The 18763-nt window shown below is 34.2% G+C and overlaps 1 protein-coding gene across 2 annotated transcripts; it reads left to right on the top strand.

The window, feature by feature from the left end:
* The first annotated feature begins 27 nt into the window (after nt 1–27).
* Nucleotides 28–18648, top strand: LOC140057356 (protein virilizer homolog). 2 transcript variants are annotated; one of them, XM_072102990.1, is made up of 34 exons: nt 28–101; nt 561–673; nt 3674–3809; nt 3954–4098; nt 4181–4810; nt 5204–5319; nt 5549–5647; nt 5935–6077; nt 6388–6610; nt 6927–7255; nt 7419–7662; nt 8064–8164; nt 8257–8369; nt 8469–8801; nt 8990–9142; nt 9844–10035; nt 10342–10427; nt 10792–10938; nt 11066–11237; nt 11511–11647; nt 11829–11937; nt 12441–12531; nt 12712–12870; nt 13139–13253; nt 13677–13909; nt 14215–14488; nt 15335–15592; nt 16113–16225; nt 16335–16405; nt 16521–16663; nt 16761–16887; nt 17059–17143; nt 17262–17471; nt 17650–18648. In XM_072102990.1, the coding sequence occupies exons 1-34, from the start codon at nt 39–41 to the stop codon at nt 17726–17728; spliced, it is 5742 nt and encodes a 1913-aa protein (XP_071959091.1). In that variant the 5' UTR covers nt 28–38; the 3' UTR covers nt 17729–18648. The 2 variants fall into 2 exon arrangements, with proteins under 2 accessions (XP_071959091.1, XP_071959090.1); XM_072102989.1 differs by having other exon boundaries at nt 13136–13253.
* Nucleotides 18649–18763: the final 115 nt, after the last annotated feature.

Genomic DNA, 18763 nt, shown 5'->3' with positions numbered 1-18763 from the left:
GGCTATGTTATTGGATTGGATAGATGATTTTGTTTGGCATGGCGGAAAGTGAAGCAATGAAATTGTTATTTTGCGAAACTTTTAGTCACGAAAATGCAAAGGTAAATGTAAAGTTATGTTCTTGAATGTATTTATTACTTAATAGATATAATTTAGTGTTAGAGTTTATAGATGTTTTATAGGCCTAGCTGTGTTGTGAATTCTAGGCCTCGGCCGCCTGTACTCACTCACTCATATATTGACACTAAATATTCCATCGAGTTTCCCTCGCCCTATGTTGAGTACTGTGTGCCGTGCCTTGTAGAACACAGTAGGCATAGCCTAGACAATATATTTTTTTGATTTATAAATTGTTGTAGAAACGATAACAATTAAAAAACGATAGGCCTAACCCTATGGCAATACTATAAAATAATTATTTTATATATAAAATAATTCATTTAATAAATTGGTTTAAAATACTACTATATTAATATTAGTAGTAGTATTTACTAACTATTAATAATATAACAGTTATAAATTAATAATAACAATTATGACATTTTAAATATTTTTTCAAGGACCCTAACTTGGATCTGATACAGTTTACCTGGCCAGTGATTGTACAAGAGATCCGTGTGATACCATGGGGTGCAAGAGTACACCCTGATCTACACAAGGTGCCTACAGTTGGGTAAGTATAAATAGCAAATAGAAAAGTAATAATAAAACTAGATTTAATTCGTCACTATGACGAATTATAGGTTATATGCATTGATTTAAATAAAGATAATTGATTTTTAAAAGATATATTGATTGATTGATTTTCTCAAAATCTTTAATTATTTATAATATATGATAGGACCTTGCTAACGCGAACACCGTAGCCGGTATCACAATCCGATCAAAGATCCATATGCGTATAATGTCATAAACCACATTTGTTGTTACGTAATAATAAAGACATAAGTTAATTTTTATCTACATTTCATTATAAATCTTGTGTATAATCTATACACTAAGAAATAAATTTGAACAAACAATACGGACAATAAAAAAAAAATCTTATTTCGTTTCCCAAGGTGAGACTCGATCTCGGTACCTTGAAAGCCATAGACACGAGCACAGACCACCGAGCCGTACACAACTGACTAAAAGTTGTAGAAAAATTCCTCCGTGTATTTACTATGCAGTAACCACTTTGATGCAAATAGATTATTACATACCGAAATGAATTATAATTTTTTACTATGATGACATCTTTAAAATGTATACAAATGATGCACTGTCAAACTACTTACTTTTAACTTTAATATATGAATTTTTGAAGGAAGAAAGTTAATGTTAAGTTTGTTATTTTGGCCTAAGAAAATGACATAATTTGTTTGATTGTCGAAATAATTTTTTTTAAATTTAATATGCAATTAATGATGACTTAATCAACTTTTGTTCTCTTTATTTGATAATAAATCATACATATGATACATACACTTCAAGAAAATGAAATAAAAAATAGGTGTTCCCCTGCATTCTGACGATATATATTAATTTTAAAATTTAGCATATTTTCACCATTTTGTTAACTTATACGTGCGTAGCCAGTCACTTTTGACGTGCTCGTATAACGCAATTTCGAGTTGAAACCTGAATCAAATATGATGATATTATTAAAGAAAGATTGTAAAACAGAAATTGGGCAAAAAGAGTGCGCATTAACGTTTAACGCGCAGTGCGCGTGCAAAAATCTGCGCACTCATGGCAATTTTTTAAACGCTTAAAATTGCCTGAAACGTACTCTAATTTCATCGAAAATAAATTTTGACAATTTTGAACATTTTAAGCGCGCGTACGCAAGCGTTATATGCGCTACGCACGTAATTTTATTGCCATATGATGAAGTATGACCTGAAATTTATGAGTACCAAATTTTGTTTAATTGTGATTCATGCTTGTGAAGATATGATTACAAACGTGATTTCGTAAAATCGCGCGTAGACCGCGTAATTTTTTATTACGCATTGTGAAAATATAACCACATCGATTCCTGGCCATGAGGAATATACTCTGAAAAATTGACTTAGATAGATGAAACTGATATCAAGATAATTCACGGACAAAATAGTGCTAAGGAAAGAATAAATAAATAAACTAGATTTAATTCGTCACTATGACGAATTATAGGTTATATGCATTGATTTAAATAAAGATAATTGATTTTTAAAAGATATATTGATTGATTGATTGATTTTCTCAGAATCTTTAATTATTTATAATATATGATAGGACTTTGCTAACGCGAACACCATAGCCGGTATCACAATCCGATCAAAGATCCCTCTGCGTATAATGTCATAAACCGCATTTGTTGTTACATAATAATAAAGGCATAAAGTAACTTTTTATCTAGATTTCATTATAAATCATGTGTATAATCTATACACTAAGAAATAAATTTGAACAATACGGATAATAAAAAAAAAATCTTATTTCGTTTCCCAATGTGAGACTCGAACTCGGTACTTTGAATGCCATGACACGAGCACAGACCATCGAGCCATACACAACTGACTAAAAGTTGGAGAAAAATTCCTCCGTGTATTTACTATGCAGTAACCACTTTGGTGCAGATAGATTATTACATACCGCAATGAATTATAATGTTTTACTATGATGACATCTTTAAAAATTAAAAAAAATGATGCACTGTCAAACTATATACTTTTAACTTTAATATATGAACTTCTTAAGGAAGAAAGTTAACGTTAAGTTTGTTATTTTGGCCTAAGAAAATGTTATAATTTGTTTGATTGTCGAAATTAATTTTGTTAAATTTAATGTGCCATTAATGATGACTTAATCAACTTTTGTTCTTCTAATTTCATAACAAATCATACATATGATATATACACTTCAAGAAAATTAAATAAAAAATACGTGTTCCCGAGCATTCTAACGATATATATTAATTTTAAAATTTAGCATATTTTCACCATTTTGTTAACTTACACGTGCGTAGCCCGTCACTTTTGACGTGCTCGTATAACGCTGTTTCGCGTTGAAAAGTGAATAAAATATGATGATATTATTAAAGAAAGGTTATACAACAGTAATCGGACACAAACAGTGCGCATTAACGTTTGACGCGCAGTGCGCGTGCAAAAATCTGCGCACTCATGGCAATTTTTTAAACGCTTAAAATTGCCTGAAACGTACTCTAATTTCATCGAAAATAAATTCTGACAATTTTCAACATTTTAAGCGCGCGTACGCATGCGTTATATGCGCTACGCACGTAATTGTATTGCCATATGATGAAATATGACCTGAAATTTATGAGTACCAAATTTTGTTTAAAAGTGATTCTTGTTTGTGAAGATATGATTACAAACGTGATTTCGTTAAATCGCGCGTAGACCGCGTAATTTTTGATTGCGCATCGTGAAAACATAACCACATCGATTCCTGGCCATAAGGAATATACTCTGAAAAATTGACTTAGATAGATGAAACTGATGCCAAGATAATTCACGGACAAATAGTGCTAAGGAAAGAATAAATAAATAAATAAATAAATAAATAAAGATTTTGACAGAATCAAGAGGTTATATGCATATCATGCATATAACCTAATAAATAAGGATGCATAAGTTACAAATTACAATATTTACCCCATTCCTTTTTTTTTATGTTACAGCCAGACACAGCCTGGTGGATTTTCTTTAGAATTTTTCGCCAACAATCTAAACAACCATGGAGCTGCTGTGTTTGAACGTATTGGGTCATTCCATTATCAGGACAGTGGGGAAATACAGCTAGTACCAAAAACAAAGGTACAACATTTGGTTTATAATACTACATGCATATAAGGCTCAGTACAAACTTCTGTTCTACCCTTAAATCAATATAGTTCGGTTAATTTCCCAATCTATGCATCTTAATTTCTTTAGTCACTCTGTATAACTCTCTTTTTTCAGTTGCCCACAGATGGACTTGTCGTTCGTGGCCGGTATGCAAGTGTGACTTTGGCTGTCTTTGGAACTATGCAGAATAGGCGGTCAGAGTCGCCTCCACCACCTCCCCCACCTCCACCAAAGCAGCAGTCGCATTCAAAGAGAACAGGTGAGGTTCAGACAGTTCTTTAATGGTAAATATATCTTCTTCAACTGTAGTATACTAGTCAAATATTTATTTATAATTTTAGATGATAAAGTGAGGGAAAAGAAGGTAACAGATGAGGCAATACAATTAGAAGAGGAGATCCCAAGAATGACGGAAGAAGAGCAAAAAATAATAGCCTTTGGTAAAGATGCAAAGAGAGGTCCAAAGACACCTCCCCATGGTCAGGAGTTAGTTGAGGAATGGCGGCCTAAAGTTGCACCACCCGAGACCTCCTGGGATGTTGAGGATAGTAGACAACAGTGGAAAGAGCAAAAACCCATTGAAGAACCTCCATCTGGACATTGGAAAGCTACCTGGAATGAGGAAGTTGAAGACTGGAAAAGCATTGATACATGGGAACCACGAGAAACTAGTGATTGGGGAGAGGACGACAGACATGGACATCATTGGGAAGAGCATCGAAAACACAGGGGGCCAAGGACTCCTCCGGGGGAACCTTCTGGACCCCACACGCCCCCTGATATCGATGCTCCGGATAATTACAGTATGTCACATCCATCTTTGGATGTAGAAAAGACAGAAGTCAGTACAGAATCATCGGTTGATGTTCAAGATCTGGAAGGAGAAGATCAAGGAGAACTCTTTGAACCGCTTACTCCTGAGCAGTCTCCAATAAATCGTAAAAATCTTTCAACAAGTGACATTCCTGATGGTATGTGATGAACTTTTGTTTATTACAAATCTGTACTGGAAAATAATAATTTTTCTTTTCCATGAAACCACAAAGCTTCCTGATTATCGTGAAAGGTTCCAGATATATTAAGTAATCTGCCTGTCTCCCCACTAAGGTGCAATTTTTTCTTTTTAGATATTAAAAAACCATCCCAAAAATGTACACCTTATTATTAGAAGGCAGCTAGCTTGTTAAACGCATTTTCCCCCTTTTACCATGCCTGGAAATCGCATGAGATGCATTCTTCACAATATTGAACTTTCCAATGTTAGGACCACAGTTAATGTATTTAAATCTAAGTTATGTATTCTGTATTGTATAGACATATTATTGATATTATTTTGAAACAAATTTGATTTATTATTTTCACAGTGACTCAAGGCTTTGATGAAGAAGAACCGCCAGAAGTCATTGAGCATGCCTATGAAGAGATTGTTAGTGATGAAGAGGTTTTAGACGAACAAGAACTTGAAAACTTAATGGAAGATGTAAGAATCTTTATGTACCAAAATTATTTTGAATTTAATATGAACATTGTTAAAAGCTAATATTAATTGAGAATTGAGTGGAAATACACTTTATGCTTATGTGGTCAATATCTTAAAACCCAGAACTACGGCACACAAGGTTCTTTGGGTGGCTTTTCTCATTTTTGTTCAATATGTATATAATTTATAACATTTCATAAACCAGTTATCTACCTTTTGTTGTAAACAGGATGATTTTGACCCAGAGCAGATTGCTGATGATGAAGGCTGGAACACCATAGGAATCTATGACCCATTTGAGGTTCTAGCACTTATCAAACCACTTGAGGTATATGAATATGGATTACCCTTTGGTCAAATGTTATTCAACTTTTGAACTTTGGCATAAAGTTAAAAAGCTTGTGTCCCTAGAATGTCTACATGTGCATACAGGCACTAACTTTTTTTGCTTTTAGCTTAATTAATATTCCTGGATATATTGTCAATCAATGAAATTCAAATATTTATTCACTTATTATTAAGGTTAAAAAAGTGTTCATACAGTAGTTTACCAGGAGCAAGTAATAAGCCCAAACAGAATAATCGATCTTACTCTATTAATGTGTTTTATCATAGAATTTTGCTGCTCCATACAACACACCATTCCAGACATTAAAAGCTAAGTTGCAAACGACGCCTTCTGATGACAATGTTCCAGATGAAGTTACAAAATTGAATGACCTGATTAGAGGTCAAAGTGAAGATGACTATGGATCTAAGTATGTAACTATCTGCACGGCTAAAAATATTTATCATTTTAATTAAGGATATTTTATGAATAAACTGATTAAAAGTTAAAATTATTTAGTTCCTAATCAATTTGAAAAAAAAAGATTTTTTCAGAGGGGTAATTTCCTACCTCCAATTAAAAACCACTTTTTACCACAATTGTACTACAGTAGTAGTCTTTATGAGTTTCTATTTTGAATTACTGTAGTAGTTTTTTAAGGAGCATGTTTTGTAGTACTGTGTTATCCTTCATTAAAGTGTTTTCCATTCATTGATTTATATTTGTTTTTTTTGTTGTAGGTGGGTTAGTACATTAGAGGAACTACAGCCTCTGGTGATACCATGGCTTGCTTACTTAGATGAACAACAAGTAGACATTATAATGGACTGGTCAATAAAAGCACTGGACTTGAGTGTGGCTTTGTCACAGACATTAGCCGTTAATACAAGGCAACTGAAAGTAGGAATGAAGATCGTTGCTGCTGTGGCAGTTGCTGATATACAGCTGACAGAGAAATTTATTGTAAGGATTATTTTTGTAGCTGGTTGATGTCAATTTACGTAGAATGTCTGTAGTTATACAGTAACCTCTTCTAAAAACTGACATTCAAAAATGTCTGGGTATCTGAAAAGTTTGGTTTTTAGAATGCTATTTCGGCTTGTATAGACACCAGAACTATGATCGATGTGTGTCTGTTCCGATATCATGGCTGTTGTTTATGGTGCCCCTATCTTGACCGCTCGACCACTTGATTTATTGGTCAATAATATTAAAGGTACCAATGCTGATCACTTGGTTGTAAGAGCACAAATTTACTGTTTTGAATGTTACTCTTTAGGATAAAAATGCAGTCAAACGTCTTCTTGAATTACTTTTTGCTGACCACATGGCATCATCCTTAAAACTAATGGCTCTTAAAGCCCTGGACAGTTTGACCAATTGGCAGACAGGCCTAGAATTCCTTCTGACCTCGTCTTCCACCAAAGATGATGGGCCACCCTCGCCTAAGCGGAGGAGACGTGATGAGCCTGAAAGCTCAGGGTACCAGATGCTTCTTGGCTTACTGCTTTCAAAACAAGCTGTTCGAGTAATGAAAGCTACAACTGCCCTTGTACAGAAGGTCCATGCATACGAAGTGCTTAGCAGGTTAAGACTTGTTACACAAAGGTAAAGTTACAAAACTGTGAATGTTTTCATAAACCGTATGTGCAAAGCATTCATCATAATGTATTAATATGGATTTATATATAATATGGGCTTGTATGATTTATATATGATATTGATTGGTTATTGTTATTGATTGATTGATTAATATTGATTGATTATTTAGCATAATTGATTCATCACCACCAACCGACTTGGAAACAATCACTGAAGAGAAAAGTACAACCAAGGATGATTCTTCAGAGGCATCAAGAGAAACACCACCTCCACAGAGGATGGAAACTGAAGGAATTGCACCAGCAGAACCCTCTTTCCAACCAGCATCATCATCTCTGGTGGAAGACATTGAATCAGCTGCTGATTGTATCGAGCAGATAGTGGAGACTATCAGAACGGCTTCTTTTAAACTGGTAAGAAGGTGTTAATGTTACCAAGGCAATCTAAGAACAAGACACTGAGCTCGCCTTGCCAAGATAGGAACTTGTAACAGTCCTTTGATCTTACGTCTGGCTTCGACAAATACCAACAGTACTGTCCTATGTAAATATTCTCTGCTGTGTCTTAAGGGGCATGGAACTGATCGTTACTCAGCCTAAACCTTTTCATCTCCGGAACTCAGCATCATGTTGTTCGATTGCCTTGATGTCGCTTCTTTCTGCTAGAAAAGTTACAAATATTCATTTAGCTTTACCATCCACATAATCCTAATTTTGGCCATATTTTCCCTGTCAGGGTCACAGCAGTTTAGTGTATTACGATGGTAGCAGTTATTGTTTATTGACTTTCTGTATATATTTCTTGTCTTTTTCAGGTTCAACCATCAATCAAATCATTCCCAACGACAGTGAAGTTGACTGATGAAGTCTCAACTGCTGATCCTGGACCAATGCTCTTTCACCTATTCCAAAACTGGTTTGTATCTTCTTAATAAGACGATTTCAATTTCCACCCAATCAATAAATTTGTGTTCCAGACTTTTAAATTTGTTTAAATTTATTTTTTAGTAAGTTGCTTGAAAGTGTTCAGATGTTACTGGTGTCACCTCCAACCAGCACTCATGATGGAATTTTTGATGGAATTAGGGACTTAATGCAGTCTTTAATGGCTTCTCATAGTGGTAGGTTAAAACCTTTGTCTAGCTTATAAATTATCAATAGTTTTAGTATTCCATTAATATTTAAAGTTAAGTTAATTTGATGTTTCAAAAATTTTCTAGGTCTCCAGTTTTTCTCTTTAAACTGCAATACGTCTAAAGCCATCATCCAAGCCTTAACCAACACCTACGACGATGACACTCAAGAATCAAACGAGTCTTGCAACCTAGGCTTACAACTTTTACAAAGCCTTCAAGTGATGCAATATGTAGATAAGTTAAAAGGTCTTATTGATGGTTGCGAGTCTGTGGGTGGAAATGAGAGAGAGGAGGCAGCCGAGATACTTGGAACAGCCTACACAATGATGTTTTCCCCTACAGGCAAAAGTTGTCTAGCTTCTGTGTTTGGCCTAGACACACATTTGGATTACTTATTGCCCTTCTTAGAGTTTCCAGGTAAGGAAAGATATTTTGCTGTTTTTTAGTTTAAATTTTCATCACTAAAACTATCTATCATTGTGACTACCGGTACCAGCAATAACATTATTATCATAATCATTACTTCCCTCATCATTACCTTTTTCATTATTCAATTGTAATGTGTTAAATGAATAAATATATTGGTTTATTTATGTTTGATTTAGGTGATGAACTAGAAGTTAATCATAAAATACAAATTTCTGTTTCCTATGGTTACGCATCACATCTACTGCAATGTGTACTGCAGTACCTTGATGATGTCACCATATTGAAGAACTATTCTACAAGAATTATCAACTGTTCTGCAGAAGAGAATGGTAATAGCATTAACAGATCAGAATGAATTATAATCCTTTAGTGTTCTTTACTAAAACTTACTGAAAGCAACTGACTGACAAGCCAATCATATGTCACTATGTTTGATAGCAATTTCCATTGACTTTCTGTAAAGTTAGGATGTTGAGATAGCTTGGTCAAATTATTATTTGAATATGCATACATTATCTCTAAAAGTTTTTACAAAAATGATTTTAATGATAATAATATCATTATTTTCACAAATAATAATGCGCGTCCCCTGTATTTATTTATTCATTTTGCGGTATCTTAATTAATGTAACTAGTTTTTAGTGGGCCTCCTATCACAAGCCCCTTGGGGTTTCTTGGAGGTCCCTTTCATCTTTTAAAATATGTTTTACTCCTCGCTTGTTATTGTTTGTTAATGAGATGAATAAAAGAGATTTATGTTATGTTATGTCACAAAAAGACGATAAATATAAGCAATAGAGAAAAATACAGAGGCAGAAACATAATAAATATACAACCAATAATGAACATAGTAATAATAAAAAGAATCAGAAGTGAAAACTGTTGTTAAATTAAACTGTTTTATGTCACAAAACTGGTAATAAGAGGGATGATATTTAACTAACCTTTAGTAGGAGATGATTAGTCATGGTATTGACCTGGGAAAGGTACCAATTGTCTAAATTCAATTTTCTATACTTTATTTAAACAGGATTTACCAAGTGGTTAGAGCCAGTTAAAGGCATTTCCTATGATCTGAACAGTATCAAAACATTGGTAGAGTACGTTCAGAAGAATTCTGCTTCGCTGTCTGCAGATTTGCCAGGATCAGGCCCAGGATTAGTCACTAGCCTTCGAGTGCTCAAATATTTTGCATGTCCTCCAGTTGACATGAAAAATGGAGGTAAATGTGATAGTTATATAGTTCATTTTATTTGTCCAAAAGCAAAGTCATGTTGACATACAATTGCTCAAATTAGTTGAAAGTTATGACTACAAATGTACATGCTTTTGAATACAGATGTCTCCAAAAAAGAACCAATTTTATGAGCCACATTTTGGTAGTAGATTTCCTTCTTCAAGCACTATATTTCACTATATTTGATTTTTGGATTATTTACATAATATATATAAATAATAATTATTATAGTAGTACCACCTTCAAATCTTTAAAAGCTTTTCATTTCTTCATTGTATTTTATTCTTGCAGAACAACAAAAAGATCTCCGTTACAAACTTGCTACAATTCAGCTTTTTTCAGCTGACGCCATGAACATATTCATTGACCTACTGAAGGTATGTAGTTTCTTTATGTGAAGGGCCAATGGTGTATTAAAAACGTGACAGACAAAGAGACCCTCTAACAGTGAGTAGGTGCATTGGGCTATTCATGCTCTGGACCTCCTTAGGCTCTGGGGCCCCTGGGTTTAGCCAGTGAGCACTCATAGTCGTTACGCCACTGTTAGGGATCGGTTTGTTTGTCAGCATTTCCTGTTTGGGTCACCCTCAATAAATAAGTTTTTAATTTTATAAAATAAAAGAACTGTGCCACAGTGGTATGTTTAATAAAATAATGTAACCATTATCTACATAAACAAAATCTTACACCAAACAAACCACTGGTTGACATTTTTGAATCTATGAAAATGTAATGTTATAGGTAATTGGTGATTTGTTTTTGCGTCCTTGGCAAGTAAGTCAAGGAGGAAACTGCTTGGGTGCATACATCCTTGAAGCGATGGTGTCACCTCTTTTGAAATTGATTCATAGAATGGTTACGGATCTGCTGAGCAGTAGTTCTATTGAGGTATGTTTTAATTTTACACTCTATTTAGATATTGTGCCTAGTTAACCAATAATAATTTATGTGATGCAATATCTGTGATTAATTATTGAATAAAAGTTGTTTATCTCTCCTTGACTCATCATTCTAGTTCCGTAATGAGCGCTTAGTAACAAACCTGTTGACTCTGTCTTCTGCTCTCCACTGCTCGACTGCTACATCTGGTGTTGTTAGCAACGACATTCAACTCATGTTGTCCAACATTCAGGATATCCTACTAACATTTACATCATGCGTCGCTGATCAACCAATCAGAGAGGAAGGTAAGTTGGTTATAAGATAGTCTATGAGTGAATGTATATTGAAGAAGTAGATTTATTATTTATAATGGATAACATTTTCATTATATATCATGTTCTAAACAATGGTCCCTATAATAATAATAATCTACTTGTATTTTAAATAATAGTTCAAATTCAATGCATAAAATTGTTTGGTTATAAGCAGTATTCTTTGTGTCACCTAATAAGATTGGTTCCTTTAAGACTAGTGCTTATAAAGGACCACCAAGTAAACAATCTATTTTTTTTTTCCAGCAATGATTTCCAGTTCTTGGGGCTTGATGCTTAAGGAACTTCTTAACTACATTCCACTATCACCTCTTAGTTTCATTGGTGGTTTAACTGTCTTCTCAGAGATGTTGCCATTACCTCTACCTATCCAAACTCAGGAAGTAAGTATAAAGTACTAGTATAGCACCTTCTAAAGTTTTAACATGATTTAATATGTAACATTTTCATGTTCTTTCCATTCTCTTTACCCTTGCTCTTACAACTCTTTTAAGTTTCATTCAACTACTAGACATATCATTACAGTGGAGGCTATGTTAATATATATTATATTATTTCTTTCAGAATTTAACCAAAGATGAAGCAAATGAGGCCTTGATTCAACGTAAATTATGGAGCTGTTATCTACATTGTTTTAGCGAAGACATACAGAAAATAATCAAAGACGTATCAAGTAAGATATCTTTAACTTGCTAAATTCTTTACCATGTGTTGGTGTTTTAACAGTATATAGGAGATTATATTGATACAGTAGTTTAAAAACTATAAACAGGATACCTTGATGGGGAGAGAGTGAGCGGAATATCGGTTAAGGCAGTGAAACCGTAATTACGTAACCATAACATCAGCAAGAGTTCAAGGCCCACTTGCTCCATGGTTCTGGTGGTAGAAGTAGTCTTCTTGGATAAAGACTATAAACTGTATGTCCAGTTTACTTATCTAGCTCATGTGCACTTTAAAGCACCTGGTATATTTTCGAGATGAGTATGGGGTTACCCCAGTGTACTGGTAAACACTGTCAGACACAGCCACTCATACCTGTGCCCCCTGGAAGACCAATCTTTTACTGATGAGGTGACCTGGTATAAATTATTAATAATTAAAATAAGTTTACCAAACTTCCTTTAAAAGAAAACTCTAACAATTTGTTTTTCTAATTTGTATTTCTATTTTTAGATAGCAGTTGTTTACCTCTTCAGCAATCTCTTCGAAGAGTATGTATGCAACTTGGTGATCTGGCTGCACCAACAGCCTTGCTTGTTGTCCAGTAAGTCCAAAATTATACCAGTAAATAAATAAGTATATTATGATATTAAACAACGAAGGTAACCACACAGATCTTAAAATATGCATTCTCCATGTACATGCATTGTGGGTGGTGTATGTGGAAATAAAAATATAAATAAATATAACCATTTTTCAAAACTGTTTTTTTTACATTATTTAGGGCTGTTCTGACAGCTTTACACGATTCTGTAAGCGATTGTGATGAAGATGGTAAAGAGCGGCCCTGTGGATCAAACACGGTACACATACTCAACCTATTAAGTTACCTTGTCGCTCAACCTTCCATCAAAGTCGCGTTTTTGCACATGCTGAAAACAAGGTATGTTATATGAAAATATTGTTGGAATTTTAGTGGCAGATTCAGGTACTACATATTGACAAATTATACTTTGTATATAACACCTAAATAAATTCCTGTCCTTTGATTGGAAGATTGTGGGCAATTGTGCGCACTATTGAATGGCAATGGCATTTGGTGAATGATAAAAGGTTATATTTTAACTCTGCCTCTTCTTTCATCATCCATTGTATATTAATCATCTTCTTTGAAAGTTAATACATTATAATTTTTGCCTTTATTTTAGCAGTACAAGTGGTAGTAAATCCAAAGAACCATATTTTGCTATTCTTCCACGAATGCTAACTTTGTTAAATGTAGTCCATGATTCAACCTCTCACCTTCAAGCTCAGGAGTGCATAATGGTAAGCAGGGTCAGTGACCTCTTCAGAACACTATATGGTTTACCAGAAAGTCCAGTTTTCACAATATTGTAATATGAAAGATGTATTGTCCCCAAAAACATGAAAAATAAAGATTAATAAATTCAGATTTTGCACTTTAATAAAATTAATCACTTATGTTACTGTTAATTTTAACCAAAAACCATTGTCTGACAGACAATATATATATATTGCTTTAAATTACATTTTTCCAGAGAAAATTTGGGTTATATTTCGATCCTGTTTTTGTTCAAACTGACTATTATGTGACATTAAAATGGCATATTCAACAACAGAAATTTTTAAAAATAATTTTAATTTTAGAGCCTTTTGGACAAATTCTGTTTTTAAATTTTCAGAAATGTTCCAATATTACTACAGTATTCCATTGTTTTGATTATTTAGGCAATTGAGCAAGTTCTTTGTGGGCCAGAAGTGTCACTTCAACTCAATGATACCATTCCACTGTCAGACCAGCTGGCCAACAGCCTTCCATGTAAGGAGCATATGGAAGCTATGTGCACAGCTATGTTGGATCATGTGAGCAGTCCAGACCAATCATATGCATCCATTTTACTAGCATTACGACATTTGAGCATGCTTTTAGACCATGATTATGGGTTCTGTCATGTGAAGAGGTATATATTTTGAATGTAATCCAATTATACTCTGTGCCTAAATAACCATAACACGTCATTAACAGTAGCACCTGTATTATAGTTAACCCCCTTTGGGACATAACAATGGTCCGTAATAAAGGTATCAACAGAGTTGGCTGTTGGTTTAATAACTATACTGCCCCTAAAATTGGCTTATACAATAATAGATATGGGTATTTCCAATTTCCTGTGAAGTATAAGCCAATTTTAGTCTTAACCCCACCTCAAATTTATTTAGGGAGGCTGTCAAATATTACTAAACATTTTTTTTATTGTATTAAAAGTGCTATAGAACGCAATCCTACTGCTCTGCACTGCTTGTTTATGCGAATACAATCTTCATTCAACCGTGAAAGTTCAGACTGCCTTTCAACACTGTCTACCAGTGTTGACTTTATACAGTTACTTCTGACCAGCGACACTCCAGCTACAGATTCTGAGGTCAAAGTTGAACCTGGAACATACCGTACTTACACCATGAGTGTGGAGAAAATAAGAGAATGGCTCCGTTGGGATGCTAATGATCATCCCCTGCTAACCTTGGAGAAAACATTGGAGGTATGTCATTTGTTTAAATGCAAATTTATGCAAATGATAATTTTCAACTAATGATAACAAAATTATTATTCATGAAATATTTAAAAGAGAAAATTTAATTAAATAGTGATTTTTATTGTATTCATATGATGAATAATGTATTGTCATTTAAATATAGGTAATTTTATTTTATGCTAATGAATTATTATGAATATTCATTAGATATAGTAAGATGACATAATTCATTATTTAATCATTATTTCAGTATATGGTATACAAACAGATAAATTTGCCTGTAATTCATTCGAAACAAAACCAGAATAGTGTTTTTTTGTAAATTTTTAAATACCCAAAAAATGTTCTGTTAAACTTAACACCAATTTAAAAAGATTTCTTGAAATCAGTGATATATATTGGCATCATAGTTGAGGGTGTAGTACAAGTTGGTTGGATGCTTGCAATAGGGGTTACAAATGAGCATTTATTGCTTACCTTGGCCCTTGGGAAGGTCTGAGACAGAGGCAGTATTACACCCTAGCAGGGTGAGGCACTAATGTGCTTGTGGGATACCAGAAACAGGCTTTGCAGGGTGTTCTTTGGCACAAGATGCCCTTCATAGGGTTGATGCTATACACCTGTGCATTAGTTGAAATAGGCCCACTGCCAGCAATTCTGAGTTCAATTTGCAAGGTGGTATATGTATACTACAACCCAATTCAGACTACACTCCAACCAACAGCATTTTTTATTTAATAAAGTTTTTCTTATTTATATGTCCTATTATGGTGATAATATATGTTATATATATGTTATATATTTCTGAGCTCTTAATTAATTTATTTCATTTCTGATTTTTCTTATACACAGGATTGTTGTAAGGAAGACCTCACTCTTGAAAGTTTATTAGAGACAATTGCTACCCTATCACAGACCCTTACAGAGACTGAAGATCTGTTGAAATGCAATGATCTTGGTGAAATTACACTGCCTCCACAAATGAGTCTAACCGAGCAGATGAACTTGCGTGTTGTGTATGTTGTCGGTGATGTCGATGACGATCGCTGGAGCCCATCGTATTGGATCGGAGTACCTGGTATGGATGAAGGGGAGATTGAACCTGAATTAGTAAGTAATTGAGTGGTGAAATAGAGTAACAATATAATCAAATCAAGTGGCCGAGCGGTTTAGAGAGGGAAACTGCAAACCACAGTTCCAAGGTACTTCTTGACCATAGTTCTGGACGTAGAACAAGTCTTGGATAATTACTTAAAACAGCCTACACTTGTGTGCATTTAAAGGAACCCAGTACATCTTTTGGAAAGAGTAGGGAGTTACCTTGGTGTTGTGGTCCATTTCAACCCCTTGCTGTTTATCACTATATTCTACAACTGTAAAATTGAATCGCTGTGTTGTCGCCCTGTCCCAATGGGATCAAAATGAACTAATCATACAACCAGTAAAATTGAATCGCTGTGTTGTCGCTCTGTCCCAATGGGATCAAAATGAACTAATCATACAACAAATAAAAAACTAAAAGTTGTTATTCTACAACTGCCTTTTTACCAATCATGATACATTGAGGTTATATAAAGAAACAACACAAATCTACATATGGATTATAAAAGTTATTTTATCTTTATTTCAGGTGCCTTGTGATTTAGAAGAACTACGTGCTGCATGTATCCCAACGTTTGATTTGAAAGCTGAGCTTGATCGTGGTAGCACCGACACGATTAAATTAAAGAAAAAATCAACAAGGTAATTTATCTATTTCAGTTTTGACAATCTCATCAATAATATCCGAAATAACTTTTTATACTGTTGAGTCGTTTTCAATGTAGTTATCTTCACTTTTTTCTTTTTATAGATCTAGACGTCGAGTTCCTCTGGTAACAGGCGGTATGAATAAATCCGGTGGTGCTATCAAAAGATCTCATGGTAAAACATAATCATTTTCTATTCTCTGTATATTACTCTATCATTATTTTTTTACATTATGTAAAGTAAAAATTAAAAGAAACAAACTAAAGCATTTGAAATAAATTCAATACAGGAATGACACGTGGTAATTCCTATGGACGAAGGCCGTACGATACTTTCAGACAACGTCCTCAAAACACCAGCAGACCGCCCTCTATGCATGTTGATGATTTTATTGCCATGGAGCAAGAGCCAGATCACAAGAGACCAAATAAGGTAGTCTTTGCTCCAATTTATATTTCTAGTTAAAATACCAATTAAAAATTAATAAATTAATAATGTATGCATTAAAAAATATTTAATTCAATTGCAGGGACCACCTACTGGTAGAAATGGGCGTGGATTTATGGGAGGGTCTAGGGGCGGTTTTCAAGGCAGTCGTCCATGGAATGGACCAAGTGGGAGTAGCTATAGCGGAAGAAGAGAAATGGGTGACAGAAGTAAGTGTAAAAGATGACATTTGATGCTCCACAATTTCTTTTCCACAAATACATAATACAATTATTGGAAATAATATACAATAGTTATTATCAAATAAACACTGCTCAATTATATTTTGTAATGTAGTATATACAAAATATTGTAGTTTTTATATTATTTATTTTTTACAGACAGTTCACAAAGGCCGAGTTCAGGGCGTGGTCAGTGGGAAAGGCGTGGTTCTTCTGGTCCAGGAAGGGGATTTCCTCATAGGAGGTAAGGATGTATTTTTGATTGATAAGGATTTGCATTTCATAAACTTTCTTATCCAATTAAAGACCAAGAACAATACCATTATATAATAATTAAACACATAATTTATGTCTTTCCACAGACCTGATAGCAGGCAAGATAGTAGGCCCCTACCAAGAGCAGGAGGGAGAGGACGAGACAATCCTTACATACGTGGTGGGCCTAGAGGTAGTATGCGTGGCTTAGGCCCAAGTAGAGGTGGCCCAAGTCAGCGAAGACCAAACACTAGAGGAAGAGGAGGTTTTCGGCCAGCGCACTGGTCGACACAAGGGAGCAAAGCAGATCACGGAAGGTATGTCATTTTTTTTTTAGATAAACCGCTATTTTGCATTTATTCTACTCAAATGCATATTGTTTATTGTATTGTTTGAAGGAAAGAAAAAAGATTTGAAAAGTTTTGTATAACATTAGAAAAAATCATTATTTAAATCCTGGATTCTGAAAGATTTTGTTTTTTATTTTAAATACAGGTTTCCTCCACCGCGATCACGAGCTGGATACAACCGACAGGGAGGACGAGACCGTCATCAACGATCATTCACCCGCTGAAGACTACCGGTAGACATCCACATTTGATTTTTACAATACTAACATAAATTTGTTGAAATCTTCACTTGTTGAAAAAGTGTTTTTTCCAGTGATTTATTTATTCATGTAAATTCATACACTGTAAATGAAAAATCTATCCAGTTGTGTATGATATGATACTTATGTATTGCTGGCAATAATACAACCCAATAATGTTAAAGTACTTAATGTTGTACTGCCAAAACAGAACTTCTAAATGATGGATATATTTCTGGGACAGTTGATGTACATGAACTTGTTGTCTCAGAGTTGTAACCTTTGATTCAGACTACCCAGTAATTATACCTGGATACCAACACATTTTATTGGAGATGGACAAAGATACCAGTTGCATTCATTCATGTTGACCCCTGACCTATATACACAATAACCGACAATGGTGATTTTATGTATACAACTTCACACTACAATGTTTTCATATGCACTTTTTTTGCACTTGAACATAGTCTAATTCCAGCAATGGCTAGGCTATATGAACCATTCCTTTTCTCATTTTTGTAAAACATGCGTAACATAAGTATGGATATTAATGAACAGGATCATGTGTTTACGTCGGCATAGTATTTTATACTACGAATGATAACAAAGAGGAATATTTTGTCAAGTGTCCGCTTTAGGACAATCTCTACGTGAATGAGAAACTAGCAGGATCATGTGTTTACGTCGGCCAAGTATTTTATACTACAAATGATAACAAAGAGGAATGTTATGTTAAGCGTCCGCTTTAGGACAATCTCTACGTGAATGAGAAACTAGCGGGATCATGTGTTTACGTCGGCCGAGTAATTTATATTACGAATGATAACAATTTGGTAAAAAACAAAGAGGAATTTTTTGTCAAGCGTCTGCTTTAGAACAATCTGTACGTGAATGAGAAACGATAGAAAGATATATATACATATACAACGAGAAACCCATTTTCAAGATATTGAAACAATTTTTGTCAAACAAGAAAATCCCAGATTATTTTTTAACAACATTAAGTAAAAACTTGAT

The sequence above is a fragment of the Antedon mediterranea genome, chromosome 8 (assembly GCF_964355755.1).
Source record: "Antedon mediterranea chromosome 8, ecAntMedi1.1, whole genome shotgun sequence".
Lineage (NCBI taxonomy): Eukaryota > Metazoa > Echinodermata > Crinoidea > Comatulida > Antedonidae > Antedon > Antedon mediterranea.
Note: the sequence above shows the minus strand (reverse complement) of the source record. Positions and strands in the feature narration are given on the sequence as shown.